Here is a 24,399-nt window from a genome sequence, read left to right on the forward strand (position 1 = left end):
ACAGGTTTCATGAAAGAAAGCTCCTAAACCAAGAAAACTTTGTATGGTATACATTCACAGTGCACATTGGGGCCAGTGTAGAACCTGCTCATTGAGTCTAAAGCATTCAGCCAAAAGCCATCTAACACTGCCTGACTGTTTACTTTGGATTCTTTTGCAACAGGTCACTTAAATGGTGGAAACAGAAAGCCTACAAGAAAAACAGTCTGCTATTTCTATAGGAAGGAACTACCTGTCTAATTTAAGTAACATCCATACTATCTGTGTTATGACCAGCTAAATACCAGGAAAAAGCAATAATAACAAAGAATAATATTACAACTAACTGACTAATGGAGAGTACAATTTGCTTAACCAGTTTTTGTCTTAAGGCTAGAAATATGTGACAGATATAGAGGTATGATTCAGTTCTAAATATGTGGCCATGGGCAAGATGACACCTGGCTAGCAGTGAAGGCCACTGCTGTGTTGACTGTCCTGCATCACATTGGCATAATGCTGAACTTTGAGGTTATGAGCTCTCAATGTCAGCCAGGAAACTGCAATCATACTGCAAGCAAAACAGAAACACAATGAAAAATCAGTCTGCTGCAGATAACAAATATATTTATAATGGTGGAACTACTTTGGTTGGCTAAGTCAGAAAGAACTAAAGAAGTAAATAAATCAAAACAGAAGAAAACAGGAAATAGTGAGGAAATGCAAAGGATTGGCATAATTCATAAATGATGTCAACTTTCTAGGCATTTGTCTGTTCCAAGCTGTCTGGTATACTCTTAATTACAAAATGTGATTCACAAAAGTGCTGCATATGAAGGCTTCATGAGTAATTCATTGGTTCAGTAAGCAACATGCTATGACACCTGATAATGCAACAGCAACAGGTTGGGGAAAGGCCAAGAGGGGTGTTCAGCATATGGCTTCCTAAGGAAATTAATAAAAAAATAAATACAACAGCAAATTAATATTATGTAGCTTACTTCAAATGAAAACACTATTTAGCTGTGTGTGTTCATGTAGATAATCTGAATGGCATATGTACAGTACTTCACAGAATGTTTTGGTGGTACAAGTGTAATGAACAATCACAATCAGACTGTGCAGTAGTTACTGCAATATATTCTACAGTTGGCCAAAGAACACAGACTGATACTTCAAACAAATTTGGACTACAACAGGATATCATTCTTTGGTGAAGTAAATGGCACTGTATTCAGCAATTCAGTTGCACATGAGTGTATGCGTATTGAGTAATTTCAACTCAAAGCATGTGGCTACTGTGATTTGAAGGATGCTAACTATGTCACACACACTACATAACAAAATATAAAAAGCCTTTTTCTAACATATATGTCTTAAATTTTTGCCACAGTCTCATTGTAATAGATGAAACTCAAGTATTATGCTCTAAAATCACTGGGAAAAAACAACCTTGTTGCTCACTGCTCAGATTTCAACGCGGTTATGCTCTACCTCATACTGCAGCATGCACAGCGTTCAACACAGACCAGAGCCAGGAAATGGTAACACCTTTTAAAGCCTGAAGGTAGACTGAAATGTTCAACAATTTTTAAAGCTGATAGTCCATCAAATACTTCATTCTTGAAGTGACCCTCTTGAATCAATTTCTCAAACAGATTAACTAAATCAGTTATTAGTCTTTATTTTGTAATATGAAACTTTTCTAAAATCTCACTGAGCATACTTACACATTCAAATTTCATGCCATGACTTAATTTTATCTACTCTTACCATATTTCTAACAACTAATAACCTCTTTGTGTCTAAACTCTTATTTTAAGCTTGCCCTGGAAATGATCTAGCTTGCTCAGAGTTCTAACTCAGTTAATAACAACTAAATAAGTAAATAAATAAGCAAGTAAGCTAATAAATAAAATATAAAATAAAATAAATAAATAAATAAATAAATAAATAAATAAATAAATAAATAAGAAAAAAAAATAAATTCCAGTTTAGTTAACACATGAAAATGTCAAATAAGAAAAAAATAAATTCTAGTTTAGTTAATACATGAAAATGTCAAAACACAGGAGATGATGCAGCCCCCCATTCTGATAGTGAAAACAAATGCTCTTCACTGCTCTGTATTGATTTCATGGTGGATAGTACTCCTTGCAGGTTCATATGCATCACTGCAGAATAAGGCAGTTAGATGACAGATTCACTATTTACAAAGTAAGATGGGCAATTACTATTCACCTCATACTGCTGACATGACAACCATATGAATGCTAGTAAAGCACGCTCTGTACAATAAACATAGAGATTGTTTTGTTGCAATGATTTCATCTTGTATGTCATGCATTATAACTAGATTTCTTCTGAACTAGTCACCTCTAAGAGCACATTTTCTGATGTGTCTAAGTTCATCATGAATAGCTGCAAATAACAGCTCCTCAGGTTATATTCTGTTATATAGCTTTTCACTAGTCAGTAATGTATGACTAGTACATATATTGTATAACTATCAGCTTAAATGGATTCTTACAGTATACGTACAACTGTGTAACAGCAAACGTTGATCTGATGAAATGTCATGTGATTCATTTTGTGTTATGGTTCTGTACATCTCCACTGAGTTCCATGCACTGTCCTCTGCATGTCTTCACTTCTTTGAGTTGTACGTTTATATGGAGGTTCCATATTCTTCCATGGAATCATAAGTCCTGTTCAGTAACTCTGGTAGCTGATGACTTCCTGGCAATTTAGTGCTACTAATCCAGCAGCTTAATGCCTTTGTTCCACAAAACAATACAGAAAGAAGATGGGAACTTTCGAGTGTTAAAGCAAATTTTATTGACAACAAACCAGTTATACCAGGTACTTCTATTAATTATTCTCAACAGTTTCCCTCATATCAGCATGGAGGGTGTCTTGACATTTAACAATGGTTGCATAATTTGCCCACTTTTGGGCAACATTTAGTCTCACCAGTCTACAAAACTGTTGTTCAACAGCTTAATGCATTTGAGAAAGTCTTGTCTAGTAACAAATCTGTAGCACTTGACAATAATTTTCTGATTGAATGTTTGAATAATAAAACATTTCCTAAGGGGCTTAAAGTTTGGAAGTTTCTGAATGGTATAGTTGAAACATTCAATGCCTTCAGGAGACTTGTTCAACAGACTGGGGTTGGAAATCATGGCAATTTTGATTTATCACAATAGTAAAATTGGACAAAGAAGTTCAAATGTTGCACAATTCCTTTATTAATGATTTGGCATTTCAAACGCATGAACAACACTTTCAACAGGTTCTATCCAAGGTTGATTCATTTTAACAGAAAACTTAAAAGTTAATCAAATCAAGCCTGACTGTGAACTAGGGAAAGTTTATCTAAGACCTCGTACTGTTTTGGCTCACCTGAGGACCAGTGATGGTGCTGATCACTCTTTTAAATCATCAAGGGAAAATTTTCTTATGGACAAAGTTCATGGACAAAATATTAACAATGATGATTTTTTTGCAGCACCCTCATTGCACAGACAGGAGAAATTAAACAATCAGAGCAGACTCCAGGAAAAGCATCATTCGAAAAAGTCAACTTCCTGGCATTGGTTGAAAAGGAAGAACAGGACGAAAGCTTGCTATTACTAATGGACATTGATTTTTCTTCAGGGGCCAATCATTGCATCATTGTCTCCTATGATAATTTTATGATATACACTTACAGTGACTTACAAGTTGAAGACGTTCATATGAAGCTTTTTAAAAGAGGGTTTGTATTTGTTCCAACTGTTCGTTCTAAAATAACTTCACTACTTATTAACTTGAAGTTGTTTGTTAGGAAACTTAATCCGTTTCTCATCTTTGGTGATGACAACAACTTAGTGACCAATAAATATAAAAGAATAAGTACTTTAAATCCTCTGCTTCCAGAGATGTTACAGACTTTTGAAAAAAAAACATTGAGTCTGACTTCAGAGAGCTTTATAACAGCCACTCTCTTACTAAACATTTTAATTTGTCTAGAAATGAAAGACTTGAGTTGTACAAATTGTCTTGTACCAAATCTTTGCGGTTCATGAAACCCGACAAAGGTGGGGGTCTGGTAATCATGGAAACAATAGATTATTTTAGCAAAATATTTGATTTATTAAGTTCTGTTTTAACATATGTGAGAAGTTCTTTAAATATGATTCATATAGCTTATGCCAAAATACGATACTTAATAGATGATTTGTTAATACAAAAAAAGATTAGTCAAGAGTTGTTTAAGTTTTTGAAAGTACCTTTTCCCAATGTTTCCTCCATTTTTGGAATAGCTAAAGTTCATATTGATATCCAAGAACCCATTTTTAGACAGTGGCAGCTAGGGGGTCTCTCACTGAACCTTTGGCAGTATTTTTAGATAGAAAAATAAAAAGGAGATTTGGATTTGTTTCCACATCTTATTAAAGACTCATCACTTTCTGTGTAAGATTAGAGACATTAATTCTATAGAAGACAATATTTTAGTCACATCAGACATCAAAAGTTAATACAACATCACTCAGCATTCAGAAGGAATGAATTGGTTTATGCAGGTAGTCACCAAATGTCCTTGGCTAATGACTTGACCAATACTGAAATGTTTATGGATATCATTCTAAAGAACAATTTTATGTTCTTTGATGGGGAATATTAATGGCAGAAATGTAGCAATGGTTGAAGCTATAGCTTGGCTCTATGCAATCTAGTATTGACTGAGAAGATGCATGTGTTGAACTGCAACAATTACCTCGGACATCAACTTATACCCAAGGTATCAAGATGATATTTTTATATTATGGTCAGGTGACTAAGCCACTTTAGAAGAATTTTTCAAGCATTTAAATAGTTCTACTTATTTTTTTAAAGTTCTCATATGAACACGCTAAGGAGAGTATTAATTTCTTAGATGGTATGCTTTACAAAGAGGGTTAAAAGTAGTTTACAATCTACAGTTTACAGAAAAACAACTTTATCACACAGTTATTTGCATTTGTCTAGTCACCATCCATTACATCAAAAGAAAGCTATAGTCAGAGGACAAGTGATTAGGTTATCCAGAAGGCTTCTTGGACAATGCTGTTTTTGAAGACGAAGTTCAGAAGTTAGAGCAAATTTTTCTGACAGGAGGTTACTCCGCTAAAATTTTGTCAATGTAAAGAGCATGTTTATTTGTGGAGAAATTCTATCAGCCAATTCTTTTAAACAATTCCTTCCCTTTGATGATAAGGAATAATGCCACCACTAACATTGGGAGAGTATTCATAGTGAGCCTGACAATATTAGAAACATTTTGTTTAAAAATTGGAAAATAAACTTTCAGAAGATTTTTGGTGAGGTTGGGTTTTGAACCAGTTATTATTTATAAGAAAGATTTTAACATTAAACAAAGTTTGGAATTTTTACCTACAATTAGTAACAAACTAAAAATAAAATGAATAACTTCTAGACTTTGTGAAACCTTTAAGAAGATTGTATTTTTCATGTTAGAAAGGGTAAAGGTTTTGGAACAATCAGGGTCATGGAACAAATATTTAAGCAAGCAGGAATTGATCTGGCAGTTAAAGTTAGATACCAGCACTTATCCTGACATTAAAGATTATTGTTCTGTTGTTCCAATTTTAAAATACAGACAATTCATTTAATAAGTTTGTTTATTTGCTTATTAGAATAGGTTATTTAACTTTGCATTTCCTACTGTTTTGTGATTGGTTTATTTCTGCAAAGCCTGAATGTGGTAGGATAGAACAGTGTGGTTTTATAATTAAATTTTGCATGCTTCAAGCAGTTTTGAAAAAGTCATGTGATAGGACAGAAGTACTCAACTACTACTTGTTTGCTTTTTGTTTTGTTTTTAATAAAATTTCAATTTTAAATTTTACTACTGGACTGAGTATTTGTGGTACACCACTGGAGATAGAGGTGTTTGTTGTTTGATTTTCTTCAATGTCCTTAATTTTGACTAAAATTTTAGCTCTATCTCACTTAATCCCTCTTAAAACTGATGACTTTTAGATAAAGGGTGGCAAATTACACTTAATAAGTAATGACATTTGTTAAAAGTTACAGGCTTCTTTTACTTTGGAAAATGTATTTTAATTCACATTTTCTTTTTTCTGTCAATGTCTCAAGTTAGTAGTACTAATATTTTAAATGTACCCCTTATTTCCCCTAATTATTTCTGGATTTGTCCCTAATTCTGTTAATACTTGCCCCTGATTCATTGAGATCTATGCCTCGATCCCAGTAGGCCAGTACTCTTTTGTTGGAAAAATCCATGAAATAAACCGTCCAGTATTGATGCAGAAAAACAGAAGAAATTGCTGGTAAGGGTTTACATTTCAGAAAACAATGCCAAGTATAAATCACTGGTATTCAGTATCTATCATTATCCATAACCAAAGTGTTACAGTACAGCATCTTCCCTCAACAAGCTGCTTCAACATTTGTTTATGCTCATATCGTAGCACATTCATAAGGTTGTATAGCAGTTATCATGTAAGCAGTTCACAGTACGACTACAACAGCACATCATACACTTATCAGTTTGCTCTTGGTGTAAAAGGATAAGTGACAGATAGATTAAGAGGAAATCTACAGGGATGTGAAAAGTGAGAGGGAAGCAGGATATGTGGGAGGGGCTAGTTTTGTAGATGCACTCAGACACAAATCTAACAATTTTACTTGCCTTGAATGGCTTTAGGCTGAAATACTTGAGTATACTCTGTGGATTACTTTATGCAGTGAAGTGCGGGAGACTAAACAGTTTACTATCGACATATAGTTTTGCATTGTGGGGAGGGATAGTAACAGATACTTAACATTGTAGGAGTCCTAGTGGAACTGTATATGAAGACCATACCAGCTACATTCCTACACAAAATATGGCAATAATTTATGTGCAACAGAGAAGCAAGGGAATAGCCTGTATCTCAGGCTTGCCACTTTATCTGTTGAAGGAATATTCAGTCAACAAGTGATCAGTATTTTCCACCCCAAGTTCTGCCATCTGTCTGCAGCTTGCCTCATGTTTTTCAGTGTCTTGAAAATTGGTGCGTCAGGATAATGCTTCCACAAAATAAAAGAGAAAGGGGGTAAGCTTTCTGTTGATACAATTAGTAAGACTTATGACAGGAAATTCTTGCAAAGGTGACATAGAAGATTTAACTTGCTGTGAGCCTTGAAAGTAACCTTTTTCAATATGGTCAACACTTTATGGTATCATATAAGTTAGGATGTAGATCCAGCCAGTATCCAAAGTACTTACAATGAAGCAGTAACAGCACTCTTTTTCAAGATTAATTTCAGCTGATCATATTATCCTTTATTCTGCTAACCAAACTGATGTTTGGTTTTAAGAATTAAGATATTAGCAGGAAACATATTTTCCCAGGACTATACGGACTACAGGGACTTGCTCTGCCTTTATTTTTATTTTTATTGTATTCTATTTCACTTTTGTTTACCAAGATTTTCCAACTGGGTTTCATCAAAAAAACCTTTTCAGTGAAGAACAGGGAGAATTATCTCTCTGTAAGTTTAAAGCAGAGATACAATATTTAATATGACAACAACTGGGCAGCACAGTGGTGCACAGGTTAGGGTTGTCACCTCACAGCAAGAAGTTCCTCGGTTCAATTCTCAGCTGAGATGCCTTCTGTGCAGAGTCTGCATGTCTTCCCTGCATTCACGTGGGTTTCCTCCGGGTGATCCAGTTTCCTCCCACATTCTGCCCGGCCTCTGCTGAAAATGGGCTCTGTCACAGTTGAACTTTCCCAATAAACAAATGCTAAATAACATAATTGTTGTACATTTATGCATTGCTCACCATAATGAAGAGCAGAAGCATAAAGAATACTGACATCTAGAGAAAACTACTGCAGTTAAATAAAGGCAGGAGCTTGTACCCCATCTAAATATTTATTTTCTGGGTTCCTGATGAAAGCACTTGTATAACAGTATTTTTTTAAAATAAATTACAGCTGCGGTGGTGGTGCTGCGGTAGCGTTGTCGCCTCATAGTTAGATGTTGCCCGTTCGATTCTCAGAGCGTCTTCTGTGTGGCGACATGCGTGAATGGGTGTTCCTTTGGTGAAGGCTGTGCGTCAGGCCCGGCAAGCCAGCATGTAAAAATCTACTGCCAATCATTAGCGGACCAGAGTTCCACTGTGGCGACCCCTAACAGGGAAAAGCCGAAAGACACAAACAAACAAAACTTTTTTCCAAAGCTATTTATGTGAAATTGAGCTAGCTTTACTCACATCACTTGAGGTCTAGTCATAGACAGATATTTAGAAAGACAGACAGATAGATAGATAGATAAGATAAATCTGAATATTGACTAAGTCACTGTTTTTGACATATCAGGCCATTTTAACAGATAAAATATTAAAACAATAATATTATACCATGACCCCTCCATTAATATTCCAAAACGTGCACGCTGATTGGTCACGTTGTAAATCGACTTATACTAAAGGAAAAAGGTCCGGTCACCCGGACGTTTTCCATTAGTATAAGTCTTTTTTAAAACACTGTCTCACTATGTTAAAGGAGTTTAACATAGCGACACAGGTTTAAAAAAAGCAACAGAGATCTCTGTTGCTTTTTTTAAAGCTGTCTCGCTATGTTAAACTCCTTTAACATAGCGACACAGTGTGTAAAAAGCAACGGAGATCTTGCTTTCTCCGTTGCTTTTTTTTTAAACCTGTCTCGCTATGTTAAATGGGTTTAACATAGCGAGACAGCTTTAAAATAAGCAACGGAGATCTCCGTTGCTTATTTTAAAGCTGTCTTGCTGTGTTAAACCCATTTAACATAGTGAAACAGATTGTAAAAAGCAATGGAGATCTTGCTTTCTCCGTTGCTTTTTTCAAAACTGTCTCGCTATGTTAAATGGGTTTAACATAGCGAGACAGCTTTAAAATAAGCAACGGAGATTCTCCGCTGCTTTTTTAAAGCTGTCTTGCTATGTTAAACCCATTTAACATAGCGAAGCAGTAAAAAGCAATGGAGATCTTGCTTTCCCCGTTGCTTTTGCCCACAGCTCTGATGTACTGCGTAGGCATGCGCAGTACATCAGAACTTCCATGAATACCAGACAGCTGCAGAAGGGCAGCAAGGAGATATACAATGCCATTATTTAAGAAAAGTAATTATTTTTTCTTAAATAATGTCATTAATAACAGCAATAACTCACTTCTGGGTGTGGGTAATGCTGGATTTACCCACGGTTGGCTTTGTTTGGTCCCTCGGACTTGCCTCGGGACCAAACCACGCCAACCGTGGGTAAATCCAGCATTACCCACACCCAGGCGTGGGTTATTGCTATAACAAATATGTGTGTGTGTATTCATATTGCCCAAAAATCACGTGATAAAAAGTAGACATTGATCATGTTTTTCAAGTTATTAAGCATAATCAAAAAGTTATAAGAAACAGACAACTAGAAATATCATCAAAAACATGAACACTTATAAAAAATCAGCACAAAACCTAGAGCAAAGTGCTAATATTTTTGTAGTGTTGTAATCACTATTGCTAGTATTTTGTACTGCAGTTGTCCTTAAAGAAAGGCAAAAAACATTAAATGATGCTGTTTATTCAGTTCGTTTCTTCATTATGTACTGTGTTTGATCGTTAGTTTTTACATAACTGACGTCTGTATTTTTGCTGACAGTGGTTTATGTTTTCATCATAGATTCAATAGTTTAACAAGAGCAATATAAGGCAAACAGCCGGCACATGTATCGTGTTTGATTTCAGTTTTAATACAAGTGATGTCTATATTTTTGTTGACAGTGGTTCATGTTTTTAATTATAAGTATTTTTTATTATAAGTTTTTAATTATAAACATTATAAATTCAATAGTTTCACAAGAGTAACACTAGGCAATCAGCCGACTGTTTCCATTGTAATCGTCTATTTTTTAGTAGCGTGAGCGGATTTGTTTTTTATTGTTTAGTATTATTGCAGGGTGGGTTTTACATAGCTATGGCCTTGTGAACCCATATCTTGGTGATCATGTGATCATAATGTTTCAATATAAGTATGGGTTCTGATTTTGTGACGTTGTATCCGTTTTGAAGAAGTTGGTTTGTACTACTGACGAAAAGCCTATGTTTTTGTGCTTAAATAAATATACGTGTTTGGATTTTAAATGCACGGGGTGTTTTATCACAGTTTTACTAAGTTTTCTGGTGGGTTACTGGAGAGTTTCCTCCTTTTTGTTTTTATTTTGGTTTAATCCAGTTAAAAGTTTGTTCTTCATATAGTAGTTTGATTTCTTTGACTTTGTAAATGTGTGAATCCTAGGCAGAATCATATCTTCCTTGATCCTCAACAAATTTGCTTTAAATACAGAATTATCATAATCCTACTGTCACCATATTTTTCCCACTATGGAGACAGGCGGGTCAGATGATGCAGTAACAACAGTGGCAATGATGGTTATCTATATGATTTCAATAAGCCAATACTCAATTTTTCTCCGTCACAAAAGAAGAAACTAATATTCTACTCATGTGCACATAAGTGGCTCAGAAGAGATTTGTTCTTAGGTTTCAATATCTCTAGTACTGAATTCCAAAAACAGAACCTGTATACTTTTCTCTGGCAGCTCCTGTGTTAACTTATAGCATACAGTAGTCTCAGTTTTCGGCAAATGGAGATTGAACTACAAATTCCTTTATAACACAGAAAAGTGATAATGCAATCCTGTACATGTATTAATAATGTAAAAACTATAATTTAAAAAAATATATGTTAAATGATATGTGTTGAGCAGTATCTCATTAACTATGATGAAGAGGCATACAGTTCCAACAGCTGATACCAATTATATGTGTCAAGCAGGGACTATGGTCTCATGATCCACACTGCTGTTGCCTATTTATATGTGAAGGTACTGGCCTTAAATCCACACCACTGTCACCAAATGATATATGACAGGCAAATGACATCAAGTACACTGCAAATATGGTAAATGAGTACTGTTGCCTCAAGTAATAGCTAAAAATAAAAGCAGCCAAGTATGTGTTAAGTTGTTCAGTTACAGATTACAGGTGAAGCTACTTATCCCCGGGCATCTGCTGGAAAATTACCTGCATCCAGTCGGAATTTCCCAGTAAACAAATATAAATAATAAATATTGCATATGATTTCACCCACCTCAGACTGACCTCAGTTCATTGCCTTGGAGTACAATCTCTGCAACAATGATACTTGATCAGGGTTATTTTGTACACAAAAACACACATAATATTAACCTGTAGGAGTTTAATCTCTCTCATACTCACCCCTCCTTAATCATATTGATAATAATGCTGACCCAGGAAAACAGACACCACATGCATATCAAAACCACAATTATTGTTTGTCCTTAAAATAACTTAACAATTAAATGCATTGTAGTAACACCTTGAGTAGTAACCCTTCAAAAGCTAAAAGCCACCAGTTATTACAGCAACATTCCATTGCACATACCCTTTAGTTAATAAACAGTTAAGTAATAATTTGCAACTGAATATTAAAAGTCTTTTGTTGCTCAAGGAAAATGCAAAATAAAGGCATTTACATTGACTAGTAGTATAGAGAAGCATTCTAAACAATAGCTAAGCTCTATTAGTCTTGATCAACAGCAGTAGAGGTATACTGAGTTTCTAGATACCACTGACTTTGAAGTCCAAAAGTACTGCCATAAGTCCAGATACATGGAATCCAATTAGAGCTATATCCAGGAAAAACAATCAATCCACAAAAATCTTTGTTAGCCAGAGTCCCTTAGTGCTGGCCTATACTTCAGAGAAGTAGATGCCAAACAAGAGCGGTCCCATCACTGAACCCTGAGGTACTTCACTTGTCACTTGTCTGGAGATGGATTTGGAGTTGGCTACTTTTACAGTCTGGGTTCTGTCAGTAAGCCAGTTGGCAACCCATTGAGTGATGTAGGGATTTATGCTCAGCTTAGTAGGTTTATCTATGATTCTAGAGTGGAGGATGGTGTCGAAGGCCTTGGCGAGGTCCAGATAGACTGTGTGGACCGCCTTACCCTTGTCCACAGCTCTGAAGACTGATTCGAAGAAGTGAATCAAGTTCAGAAGAAAAGATAGGCCCTTCACGAGCCAAAACTGGGTGGGGTCCAGGGTTTGAAGGTTGCCAATGTCTTTGTTTATAAGTTCCATGATAATGTGTTCCATGCCCTTGCAGACCAGGCTCATCAGACTGATGGGATGATAGTTCCCGGGATCCATGGTGGAGCCCCACTTGAGGAGTGGGATAACTGTAGCTGTGTGCCACTCAGTAGGCATGAAGCCTGAGGTGAGGCTATGATTAAACATGACACTTAGGTGAGGTGCCAGTTCATTTTGTAGTTCATGTAGTACACAGCACGGGATGTCATCTGGTCCCATGGATGCTGCATTCTTAGCTTTGGAGAGTGCGGTTTCTACCTGTCTGGCAGTGATTACCAGAATTTGGCAATCTTTTGTTATTGAGATGGGCCCTTTAGGGAGTGAGAGGGGGGTGAAGTTGGCACTAAATCGATCTGCCAGGATATTGGCAATGTCCTTGGGATCAGTATATTTAATGATATTCTGTTGTAGCTCAGAGCATATCTGAGCATTGCCATTTAGATTCTTGACATAACTATAGAATGCCTTGTGGTTGTCTTTGGAATCTTTGGCAATTTTATTTTTGTAACTAGCTTTGGAGGATTTTATGAGGGATCTCAGCTTCTTACTGAGGCTGGTAGGGGAGTTTTTTGCATCCTGGGATTTTCCTCTTTTCTGCAACAGTTTCTTTCTTCTGTTGTATAGTTTGTTTATGGAAGGAGACCACCAGATTGGCTTCCTTTTTTTGGAGGAGAGCATCTTGGTTCTATTTGGGATGGCATGATTCATGCACGAGTGGATGTGCTCGTACAGTGCCTTACTGTAGGATTCAGCAGTCAAACTTTCAGCTCCTGCCTGCATGGGTGTCATGAAGTTTGTCATTTCTGATGTGAGTAGCATGAAGTTGGCTTTGGAGAAGTTTTTACGGAGGTTTCCTTACTGGGGGGTGGAGGTGGGATGTGGATGTCAAGGGTGATTTGCTTATGGTCAGACCTGACCAATGAGGGGGTGACCACTGGTGTGGAGCATCTATCTCTCATGTTGGTAATGACCAGGTCTAGGATATTGGAGCCCCTGGTGGGACAAGGGATTAGCTGATCCAGAGCATTGGAATTTATGAATTCCAAGAACCGTTAGGAAAAGGCGTTGGTACCTGAGTAGTTTTTCCAGTCAATGGAAGGGTAGTTGAAATCACCCAATATTAGGGTGTTTGTTTATATCTTAATATTTTCCAGTATGTTTAGAAAGGTGTAGTGAGAATCTTGGGGCATGGTGGGGGATCTGTAGCAAGCTACAATTTGGATTGCAGTCTTACTTAGTGTTAGTTGCATCTGGAGAATTTCAGATGCATTGTGTTGGGTAACTAGCCTGAAGTTGTGAATATCCTTGGTGAATATGGACACTCCTCCACCTTTAATGCTTCAGTCTTGGTTTGGTGGCCGAAAAGTGTGGTAAGGGTTGTAGCCTGGTATTGCAGGGGGTGCTCTCTGGAGCCTTGACCCAGGTCTCAGTTACTGCACAGATATCGATATTCTCCATTTTTAGGAGTGCCTCGAGAGAGTGCATTTTGAGGTTTAGACTTCTAGCATTGAGTAGCATTACCTTCAGATTTTGAATGCTTGTATCTGTTATGGTGGTGGTTTTGTCCTTTGAACCTTGCCTAAAAAAGGCACTATAGGGGTGGCAAGAGCTTTAGCCAATAACCTGAATCTCAGGGGTGACAGGTGTAGACCATCTCTGGCAAAGCATCATGGTTTGTCTATCATGTCGTCCCAGGCAGACAGATACTGGATCCCCTCTGAATGACACCAGAAGCTTAGCCAATTGTTGAAGTCAATCATTTTGTCCTTATACTGTGGTATCATTCTGGGTGAAGGCAGGATGCTACTCAGGGTTAGGGTCATACCTGCCTGGGCCACATGATCCAAGAGCTGTTCCATGTTTCTTTTCATGTAGTCCAGGGAGGTACTTCTCAAGTCATTTACTCCAACATGGACAATGACAGAGTCATATTTGTACTTGCTGTGGAGTGACTTGAGTGCATGCATTATATGGCAGATTCTGGTACCCGACAGGCAGCTGACTGTAATTTTCTCCTTGTTCAGCTTGGTGAGTGGGACATCAGTGTGCCTGACTATAGAGTCACCTATGACTAAAGTGTTGGGTACGTTGTCTTGCCTTAGGGGCTGTTGCTGGGTGGCACACTGGTGTTATGTCACTTTGGTTGTGACTGGTGTTTGTTTGCATTTCAGCTTCGGAGGTCCTTGTTGCTTGCGGAGGTTAATGTTAAGGGCCTCCACATATGTGGGTTTAGTGTTGCTATGTGTGGGTGTTGATGGTGTGGGTTTTGAAGGGCTATGTGTTGCTTGAGGTGTAGTGCAGGTGTTAACCTTCTCCTCTTGACTGTCTAGCACAATCTTGTCTGGAGAGAGCTTTGCTTCCAGTTTGGCTATGTAAGTGCATCTCTCACAGGTTGTAGTGTTGGGTGGTAGGAAGAGAGGGTTGTCTGTGCACATGAGGCAGCTGCTGCATTGCCCCAGTATGCCCAGATTCACCAGGTGGACAGGAGAAACCACCAGAAGCTGACCCTTGCACAAGCCTGTTTAAGTGTTTTTTTGTAAAGTACAAGAGCTGTTTTCCCTTACCTTTGCAAGGTACTTTGCAATTATAGGCTGTTTAGTGCCTACAATTAATTTCTCCTTATTAACAAGGAGAGTTGAGTGCTTGTATCAGTTTAAGGCTTCTTAGTGCTTTCCAGCAGGTTCTAGAGCAAGTGCTAGTCACAGGGGTTCAGATTTTAGTGCTTCTACTGAGAAATCAGCTAGTTCTAAGGGAAAATTTGAAGAGCAGACTTTCTGCCACCTGGAATAGTTTAACCGTAGCCCCGTGGTGCTGCATGATGCGAAAAATGCACAAACACATGCGTTTCTAAGCCAGGAAGTTGAAAGGGATAGAAATCAGCCCAAAATGGCTAAAATTACAATTTCTGAGCTGGAAACCACTCCTCTAGTGTCAGACAGGCAGTACAATGCTCACCACTCCCACTGGTAAGCAGTAGGACTTCCCTCTACCACAGCAAGGTATGGACAGCTCTAAACACAGAAAATAAAGTCCTACAACCAGCAAAGCCTGGGATCTGGACTATACTAGCTAGGAAAGGTGAGAAACAAGCAAACAAGATAGGTTTTTTTGTGGTTAAAACAGGCTAAACAACGCATTAATACACTAAATAAACACAGAAAAGACTAACACACTTGACTGTGTAGCCCTAAACAGTAAACAGAATTAAAACTCTACAAAATTAGCAATTTAAAACATTTTAAATGAAGCAATGCAAATGCACAACTGAAAAAACGATTTTAGAGGCAGTAATACAGTTGAATAAGTAGCTAGTCTACATATACAGAAAAGTCTATATATACAGAAAAGCAGCTAAAACACTCTAAAACAATTCAGATGCAGTGCAACTGAGAGCACTTGAGTTGTAGCAATATTAAGGCAAATACAGTTTTAATAAATGCACTAAAATATACTCTATATTTCCAAAATGTTTGAGAAGCACAGTCAGAACACAAGGATATTCAGACATTTTTTTTTTTTTTTAAGAAAGGGAGAAAGGAGGAACAGAAGGATAGATACTAAGTGGGGTGGCCTTCTCAGATGTTCTCTCTGTATTAGGTAGAATGAGCTAATGACACTAGACTTGGAGGAGTTTCCAAGATCAAATTTAGAGTAGGGGCGGGCAACTGCAAGGCCAGCAGGTATAAAGACAAGATGCCAATAGGGAAGGAGGGTGCGACAAAACACTACAGAAATGTTTATCACAAGTGAGCCAATAGCTATGAAATACAGTACAAGTATGCAGTATACAATAAAATTGCTATAAATATCTAGAATAAGCAATAACTACTACAAATAAGCAAAAAAAAACAGGCTACTTATTGCTATATATCACAGATCAGCTGCTCCTCCTCGGATAGCTCTGTGTGTAATGGCTGAAACACTCAAGTTAACTTCTTAACAGAAAGTTGAAACCTGAAACAACTTTAAAAAAAGCTCAAAAGAACCAATAAGGTGCTTTCTCCAAGCCGTAGCCCTGGAAACCCAACTAGACAATGACCATAAACACTAAACTCTCACTGAAGTGGGGGATGGTCTTTGCTAACTAAGATGGCCTGGACAATGAGCTCAGAAAACAGCCTCTAACAAACAACTAGGCCCACAACACAATCAGGAATATGGAGAATATTACAGCTTCTACCTCAACTATTTTAGGCAGAGCACACTGCAGAAAGGTTTATCACAAACACAATCAGGAATATGGACAACATTACAACTATGACCTAAACTATTTTAGACAGAAAACACTACAGAAATGTTTATCACAAGTGAGCCAATAGCTATGAAATACAGTACAAGAATGCAGTATACAATAAAATTGCTATAAATATCTAGAATAAATAATAACTACTACAAATAAGCAAAATAACAGGCTACTTATTGATATATATCACAGACCAGCTGCTCCTCCTCAGATAGGAGATTGTAAGGAAAAGTGGATGAATCTATTCCTGTACTCAAAGTCGTTTAGTGTCTGAGGTGGGACAGTCCAATAAGGCAGTATCCAGTTACAACACTGAGTCTAAGCATTCTAATATTTTCGCACAGAGGAGCTGATATATAATTTCAGTTTTAACAGTTTCATTGAAATTAGTGTTACACCCAGTAAAGTTACATTTTATTCTACACATTTTATATGATGAAAGATTTACAACTCCTACATTTTTTGAGAATGCAATTATATTTATAGGTTCATAGTTGTATACAAGGTCAGCAACTACTAGCGTCCTTATAAGCCTAGTGATGCAACCCAAATGGGACCCACAAATTGGATTTATATAGGGTGTGATTTACGGACTGCGTCTGTTCATCACGGACATAGGCACTTGACAGGAGTGAATTTCCTATTATCTGTCCATTGGTTAAAACTGCACTTAAAAAGGAAAAGGGAGGAACTATGCTTCACGTAGATGGGATGTGGAAAAGGTTAATCAAAACAGGTTCCAAGGATGCCTTGTATGCCAAGCAAAGATGACTTCTCAAAAGTCTGGATGACACTGAGTGAAGAGACAGGGCTTCCCTGTATTCATTTTGTAATGAAACTTTGTGGACACTCCAGTTGCTGCATGTGTCTGGTCAGGTACATACCAAAGGGGGCATTCTACTCTTTGACAGGTTTGATGAGGGCAGAGTACAGTGGTATGATCACCTCTCTAGACTTAGATACCATGCCCTTGCATATAAATTGAAGGATTTCTTGCTATCTTGAACACATGTTGGTCAAAGGCTAGGTTATAATATATATGAGTTCCCTAATCCCTGACTAGTGAATCAACATTTAGGCATTTTGTTTTGATGACATAGTTACTTAATGTAGCTGACTTCCCAAAATGTACTACAATGCATTCCTTGATATTGAATTGTAAGCCACAGCTTTCACACCAAGCATTTTTCTGTGCTAGACCTTCCTGAAGGATGTTCTCTTCTTGGGGGAGTCAATGTCCCCAATTTACAATCATCTGAGAACTTGTTTAGCCAGAGGCCATTGATACTGGTTTTGACATCCAAGAAGTAGATACCAAAGAGGTGTGGGCTTAACATAGAGCCCTGGGAGACTCCACTGGCCTCTTTGTGGAGGTGGTCTCAGCAATTCTAACCCCCTGGGTCTTATCAGTGACCCAGTTTGCTATTCAGCATGTTATACAGGGGATTATATCTAGTTCTGTTCATCTTTTGACAATGCCTGAGTAGAGTATTTTATCAAATTCTTTAGTCAGCTCTAAGTAGGCAGTATGTACCATTTCCCTACATCCTTTGCATTTGTGACCTTTTCAAAAAAGTCCACCAGTTTCAATAAGCATTACTTTCCTTTGACAATGCCAAACTGGGATGTCTCCAGTGTTTGCAGGTCTCCTATGTCCTTATTGATAACTTCCATGATGATTCTTTCCATGGTTTGCATATAACATTAGTCACACTAATGGGCCTGTAGTTTCCAGGATCTGTTGAAGGTCCTCCCTTATGGAGGGGGTGACCATCACAGTCCTCCATTCTTGTGGCACAAAGCCTGTTTTAAAACTATGGTTACACAATGACTCCAGGTAATATTTTACCCTGTTCAAGTGGCATCCTGGGATCGTTGTCAGGGCCCACTGAGGCTGTGTTCTTAGCTTTAATGAGAGCAGCCAGTACCTGCTCACTAGATATAGTTGTAGGGGTTATGTTTGAAGATATTTTTGGGGGGATGGTTGAGGTGCGGCTGGGGTAAAGTTGGAAGTGAATTTGTCTGCCATCGGGTTCACTCTATTGCCAGGTTCAGTAAATGTGGCATCATTAACCACCAGGTCAGTAAACTGTTATATGCTGCCCTTCAGGTTTCTGACCTAGCTGAAGAAGGTCTTATGGTTATCTGTTTACATAGGAGGCCATTTGCCTTGACCTGATTAGCCCTCTTAGTTGCCTATTTAGTATAATGCGACAGTTTCTATCTTTATGGGGATTACCTTTCCAGATTTGTACCATAATTATTTTCTTTTTGCTGTATATCCTGTTTAGTTTAGACTGCCATTGGGACAGTTTGTTTTTGTGGCTAGTTCTGGGCTTACTTCTTATCGGTGCAGCAACCATGGCTATACAGAATTTCTGAGACCAATTCATCATAGGCTGCGGTGTTCTTGGGGTTTGAAGGAGCACTGAATTTTGACAACCAATCTTAATTAAAGGCAATTTGGCTTGGAATCGTTCCTAACTGTTACTTCTTTTAATGGGATTATAGAGTTGATTTTGTTTTCAAAGGACACAGCTTTATGGCTGGACCTTACCAAGGAGGAGGAGGAGGTATTAGGGGTGGGGGTTTCAGAGTTCTGTTATATTTGAGAGCATGAGGTTCAGTATGTTGGAGCCTCTAGGGGGCATATTCACTATTTGTTCAAGTGTGTTTATATTTATTAACTCCAGGAATGTCTATACCTGTAGATTTCAGGCTGTTTAGGATTCCCAGTTTATACAGGTATAATTAAAGTCTCCTATGAGTAGGCTGTCAGGTCAGATGGTAAGTGTCTACAGTAGGCCCAAGTATGCAATTGTGAGCTTCTTGGAATATGGGAGACTGACTAGGACATGGTGCAAGATTTTGTCTATGGTGATCTGCACATGGAGGATCTCCAGCACATCATCATGTCCGACTACCCTAGAGGTAGGTTTGTAATTGATGTGTATTGAAACAGCTCCACCATTATCCCTTGTTTGTGCAACTACTGGTCTAAAAGACATTGAAACCTTGCACTGCCAGGATAATCTCTAACTCTTTCAACCTTGTCTCGGTAACTGCCCAGATGTTTATGTTCTTGAGAGTGAGGAGGGCTTGTAAGGAGTTTAGTTTCTTTATTTAGATTCCTAGCACTAAGCATTAACACCTTGAGGTTCAGTTGAGTTGATTTTGTTATGTTAGTAGGTTTGTCAATTTGGTATTGCCTTAAAAAGGAGCTATGGAGGTGGATAAAGTTTTAGTCAGTATTTAAAAGCCTAGAGGAGAAAGATGCTATCCATCCTTGGCAAACAGCATGGTTCATTAACTATGTCCTCCCAAATATTGGATTCCTTTAGCATAACAAAATCAGTCATTTTTTTTCATATTGTGGTATCATCCTGGGTGCTGCTAATATGTTGCTCAATGTTAGGGCTCCTACCATCCTGAGACACATAGCCTGAAAGCTTCATAATGACTCTCTTCATGTAGTCAAGGGAAGGGGTTACATCTCTGGTCATTTACATTTACTTTGACACAGTATTAATTCCCTACAGCAACAATGATAACGTTTCTCATGAGTAAAACCTCTTATGCATTTCTCCATGAGATACAAGGAAATATATGAAAAACCAAATGTAATCCCTAGGTATGAAGTTAGATATTAAACAAATAAGAGATCCGACAACAATGCTAAATAGAAACTTTAAAAAGTCCTATCCACAACACAGATGATTAGTATAAGAACTAATCATTCCATAGGACTTCTTCTTCGTCTTTCTGCCTTGTCCCGCTTAGGGAAAACCACAGCGGATCACCTCTCTGCTCATGATTGGCAGTGGAATTTTACGGTGTCGAGTTGCCAGCCAAGGTGCCCATCCTTCCACAGAAGGCACACACACTCGTACCTAGGGCCAATTTAGAGTGTCCAGTCCACCTACAGCATATCTTTGGGATGTGGGAGGAAACCGGAGCACCCGGAGGAAACCCACGTGACCACAGGGAGGACATGCAGACTTCGCACAGACGGCACCCCACCTGAGAATCGAACCAGAGAACCTCTTGCTGTGAGATGGCAACACTTCCTATGCAGGACGGGGCACCTTCCATCTTTAGTGTAGTATATGTTTTAATTAAAAAAAATAAATAAATAATTTAACTGCATAATATAAATATAAATATAATCACATCAATAGCAGTGTTAATATCTTCACTTATTTCCAAAAATGTGTTTTGTCATATGGAATAACACAAAAGTTAATAATAGCAGTAGCTGTAATTTGGGTACCTATTATAATACACTTGAACAGAAATACATAAAACTTATGTTAAGATGTTGTTAATGGTCAAAGCAGCAAGGTGAAATAAAAATCTTGTTTGGTTTAGGGCATGAGAGATACATAGAACGTCAACAAATTAAAATAGTTAACTACAATGTTTAACTCAATTAAACAAAAGTGAATGTTTAAAACATACAGTAATCAGTGAAACACTATCATTTCTCAAAAAGACATTTCAGACCTCCAAGTTCCTGAATAGTATAAACCATATTCTTTTTCCTTCCCCAGTGCATAAACAGAAAAAAAAAAATCAAAGTGTACTAATGCTCTAAGGCACACTAAAATATTTACATTATAAAAAAAATACCTCTGGAAAGTACTTCTAGACACTTACATTAAGCACTCTTTTTCAGCCAGAATAGGTACATGACAAGGAATATACGCCAAAATCTTTCAAATACTTACAATGGATTATCTAAACAATTTAGATACTTATAACTTGATTTATTATCCCTTTGAATTTCACCTGCATAGACAATATTTCAGTTTAAAACTGAAAGAACAAGTAACGGCATCTAATGGGAAAACATTTTGCTGAATTAGAAACTATTAGATCTGTGGCAATTTTCTGATAAGTTAACAAAGGTTCTTCTGCACACAGATTATTTCATTAGGTAATGCATATGACTTTATCTATCTTGTCATATGATACTCTTACATAAAATTTTGAGTGGATCTCTGGATTTAAACACACAGGAGTGATATTGTAACAACTCCTGCAGAATTGTACTTTGGTACAGATTAAATCTAGAAGATATTTATGAATGTGCATTATCTAATTTTGTCATTTTATATGCTTTACTTACCTTAGTTATGAAACAAATAGACATAATTTCAAAACAGTAACTATAATATGCAATAAGTGAAAGAACATGCATAGTCCCTTACCTTAGCTGTTCCCTCAATGCGTATCTCTCCAGGTACAAAACAGGCTCCTGGAATCCATCTCTGCTATTCAGAATGTCACTTTTCTTGCTGAAATAAAATATACTGCATGTTACTGTACAGAACAGCAAAAGAGCTCAAAATTAAGTATAAAATGATTTAAGAAATATGTTGCAAAAATATTAATACCCTCCCAGAAAATGACCACAGTTTATCTGTCTATATTACATATGTATAATGTGCTTATCCTTAACTTCTCCATATTTCCAAAACAGGCACTTAGTTTGCATTTCTCTTCATGCCTGACATTTCTGGTAATGCTGCTGAAATGTGTCAGCCCCTGTTTTATAATGCAGCTCTCCATGTATTTTTTACTTGCCTTTCTGTGCCAGACAGCATTTTTATACAGTTAACAGTGTCTATATTTGCAAATAAATAATAACTATTCTAGTCATGTGATTACTAGGCAGCATACCTTTGGTTATGTTTAGTGAATACATCCTCATCTACAAAGGCAAAGCAAGAAAATGTAAAAGTATTTATATTATACAAAAGCAATGGTGAGAGTTGTGGCTTAGACTTGTACTCTGATAATCTGAGCAGATGACCGTGATGGTCTTCAAACTTCCCAGTAAGCAACAAATTTTATCTCAGCCCTCTAAGACATTATTTATTTAGTAAAAAAAAAAACTCCTGATTTATTGCTTGTGATATTAACTGTTAATACATAAAACCATCACAGATTCAGACACTGAATTTGAATGAAGTATGATTAAAAAAACATAACTGGCAAGCGACTGAATGAATTGCCCTCAAAGGCAGCCTTTGAGAATATATTAAAATAATTATATAGCCTCACTCAAAAAGTTAAAATCTGAACATTTCAATAAGACAGTTATCATGTGTATGTGTATGTGTGTGTGTGTGTGTATATATATATATATATATATATATATATATATATATATATATATATATATATATATCTAAAAACACAAATTAATTTGCTGAGTTGTAAAATAAACTGCAGTTTGGCAAACTACTTCAAGGATGATGGTCTAGCAGCCTAGCTCTCAGTGATCAGTGTCTTTGAATAGCAATGCATGCATTTGGGTTAGAAAACAATATCCCATGGTCTCCTCCTCCTCATACTTCCTATCAACAATAATAACCATGCCTATATCTCGCCTCTTCTCAGCTCACCTGTCATTCATCAAAGTGCTGTGTCTTCACATAGTCTAAGTAAAGCACAGAGAGAAGCACTCTATCCCTGTGACAGTCAGTATTCTCACTCTGGAACTAGAACCTTCCTAATCCTGTCTATGTGCCACACCAGTGTTTGGGCTCTGATGTATTGCACTAAACACTGAAACTGGAGTAACACTGTGGTAATGATGAAAAATCTAAATACACACTGCAGTTAGCCGGACTCCTCAAAACTCTGTCCCAGAACAATTCCAATCAATCACTTGCACAGAGCAAATATGGTAGAACTATGCTCGTTTTTAATGACATACTGTCTTCTTGACTTCTATGCTCTGCAGACTTTTGAAACCAATTATTAGATGTCCAGGAAAGTGTGTATTCCTATTAATACCAAACAAAATCATCAATATACCTTAATCTAAATACAGCTGGCAGAGCAAACCACATTTTAAAATAGAAAATCATTCCAAAGAACAAAAAAATCAGTTAATTCTACAAATAGCTTTATTTCTGTATCAACTCAGTTACTCTCTAAGGATTTAACGTTATACTTAACCAGTAGAGTAACCTTTTTTTTTTCTGGTGAAAGAGATAATTATTTTTCAAGAATGTAATTTGCCATAATTAAAATGAAAATAACTTGATTTATCTGCACACCTTCTAAATGTAACTCACAAATTACTATTCAGTGCTTCAGTTAAAAATTCATCTTCTTCTGTCCTTTTTTATCTTTGGCCAGAATGCACTCTTACTATGAAAAGGAGGCCTAATCCTACTACAATTGCTTACACCTTAACATTGCTACAGGCTACTAAATAGCTCTTGGCAATTATTTAATATAAATTTACCTTACAAATGCTGCTCAGGGCCTAAGTCATAAAAGATTTTGCTTATCCTATTATTATTTTAAATTTTAAAAATATTTTGTTAAAATACATGCATTTACTGTATTATGATACCCCTGCTTGAGGTTATTAATTAAATTCATAATATAATGTTCTGTCGAGTATTCAAACCCATGCATTCAAGCAGAATTCCTATATTTCAACTAATTACATGTTATACACTTCTTATGTATAACTATAATATTAATAATATACTTCAGCTAAAAATGGAAAAGTACATCTTACCACAAATCCCCCATAGGTTTTGTAAACTGAGAATATTAAATTATACACTGTCAGCAGTTAATACAGGCCTTCCATAAGAATAGTAGGTTATCTTCTTTTCCCATCTCAAGCATTGCGACTGCCAAATAACTAAAAAAACTTTATATTCTCTTCATTCAAGAGCACTCACTTACTTAAGCATTAAGCAAGTCCCCAAAGGAAAATGATTTCTTATTATTATTATTAAAGAACATTTAATGTTTTTCAATCAAATAATTTTCTTTGCTGCACATATTGCTCCTTTTTCATAGCACTCCTTGGGTAAATCCATAATAACTAAAAGAAAAGAAAATCCTGATGGTTTATGGCTTTGCTTATGTATAATGTCGTGGGTTCATAGGATCAGACAATTAATTCAAGCTTTAACCTACTGGCGTTCAAGAAGCTCAACT

General features: G+C 36.9%; 1 protein-coding gene across 1 annotated transcript in view; it reads right to left on the bottom strand.

Annotated features, from left to right (window-relative positions):
• Window positions 1–444: 444 nt before the first annotated feature.
• CCSER1 (coiled-coil serine rich protein 1) overlaps window positions 445–24,399 on the bottom strand; it is a 2,683,941-nt gene continuing 2,659,986 nt past the window's right edge. Inside the window, exons 6-7 of the mRNA XM_044060390.1 lie at window positions 21,636–21,722; window positions 445–550 (exon numbers count right to left, since the gene is read on the bottom strand). Of these exons, the coding sequence (XP_043916325.1) occupies window positions 445–550; window positions 21,636–21,722 (193 nt within the window). The remainder of the gene's footprint in view (window positions 551–21,635; window positions 21,723–24,399) is intronic.

This window comes from Protopterus annectens, chromosome 2.part0 (genome assembly GCF_019279795.1).
Source record: "Protopterus annectens isolate FY-2018-M chromosome 2.part0, PAN1.0, whole genome shotgun sequence".
Taxonomy (NCBI): domain Eukaryota; kingdom Metazoa; phylum Chordata; order Ceratodontiformes; family Protopteridae; genus Protopterus; species Protopterus annectens.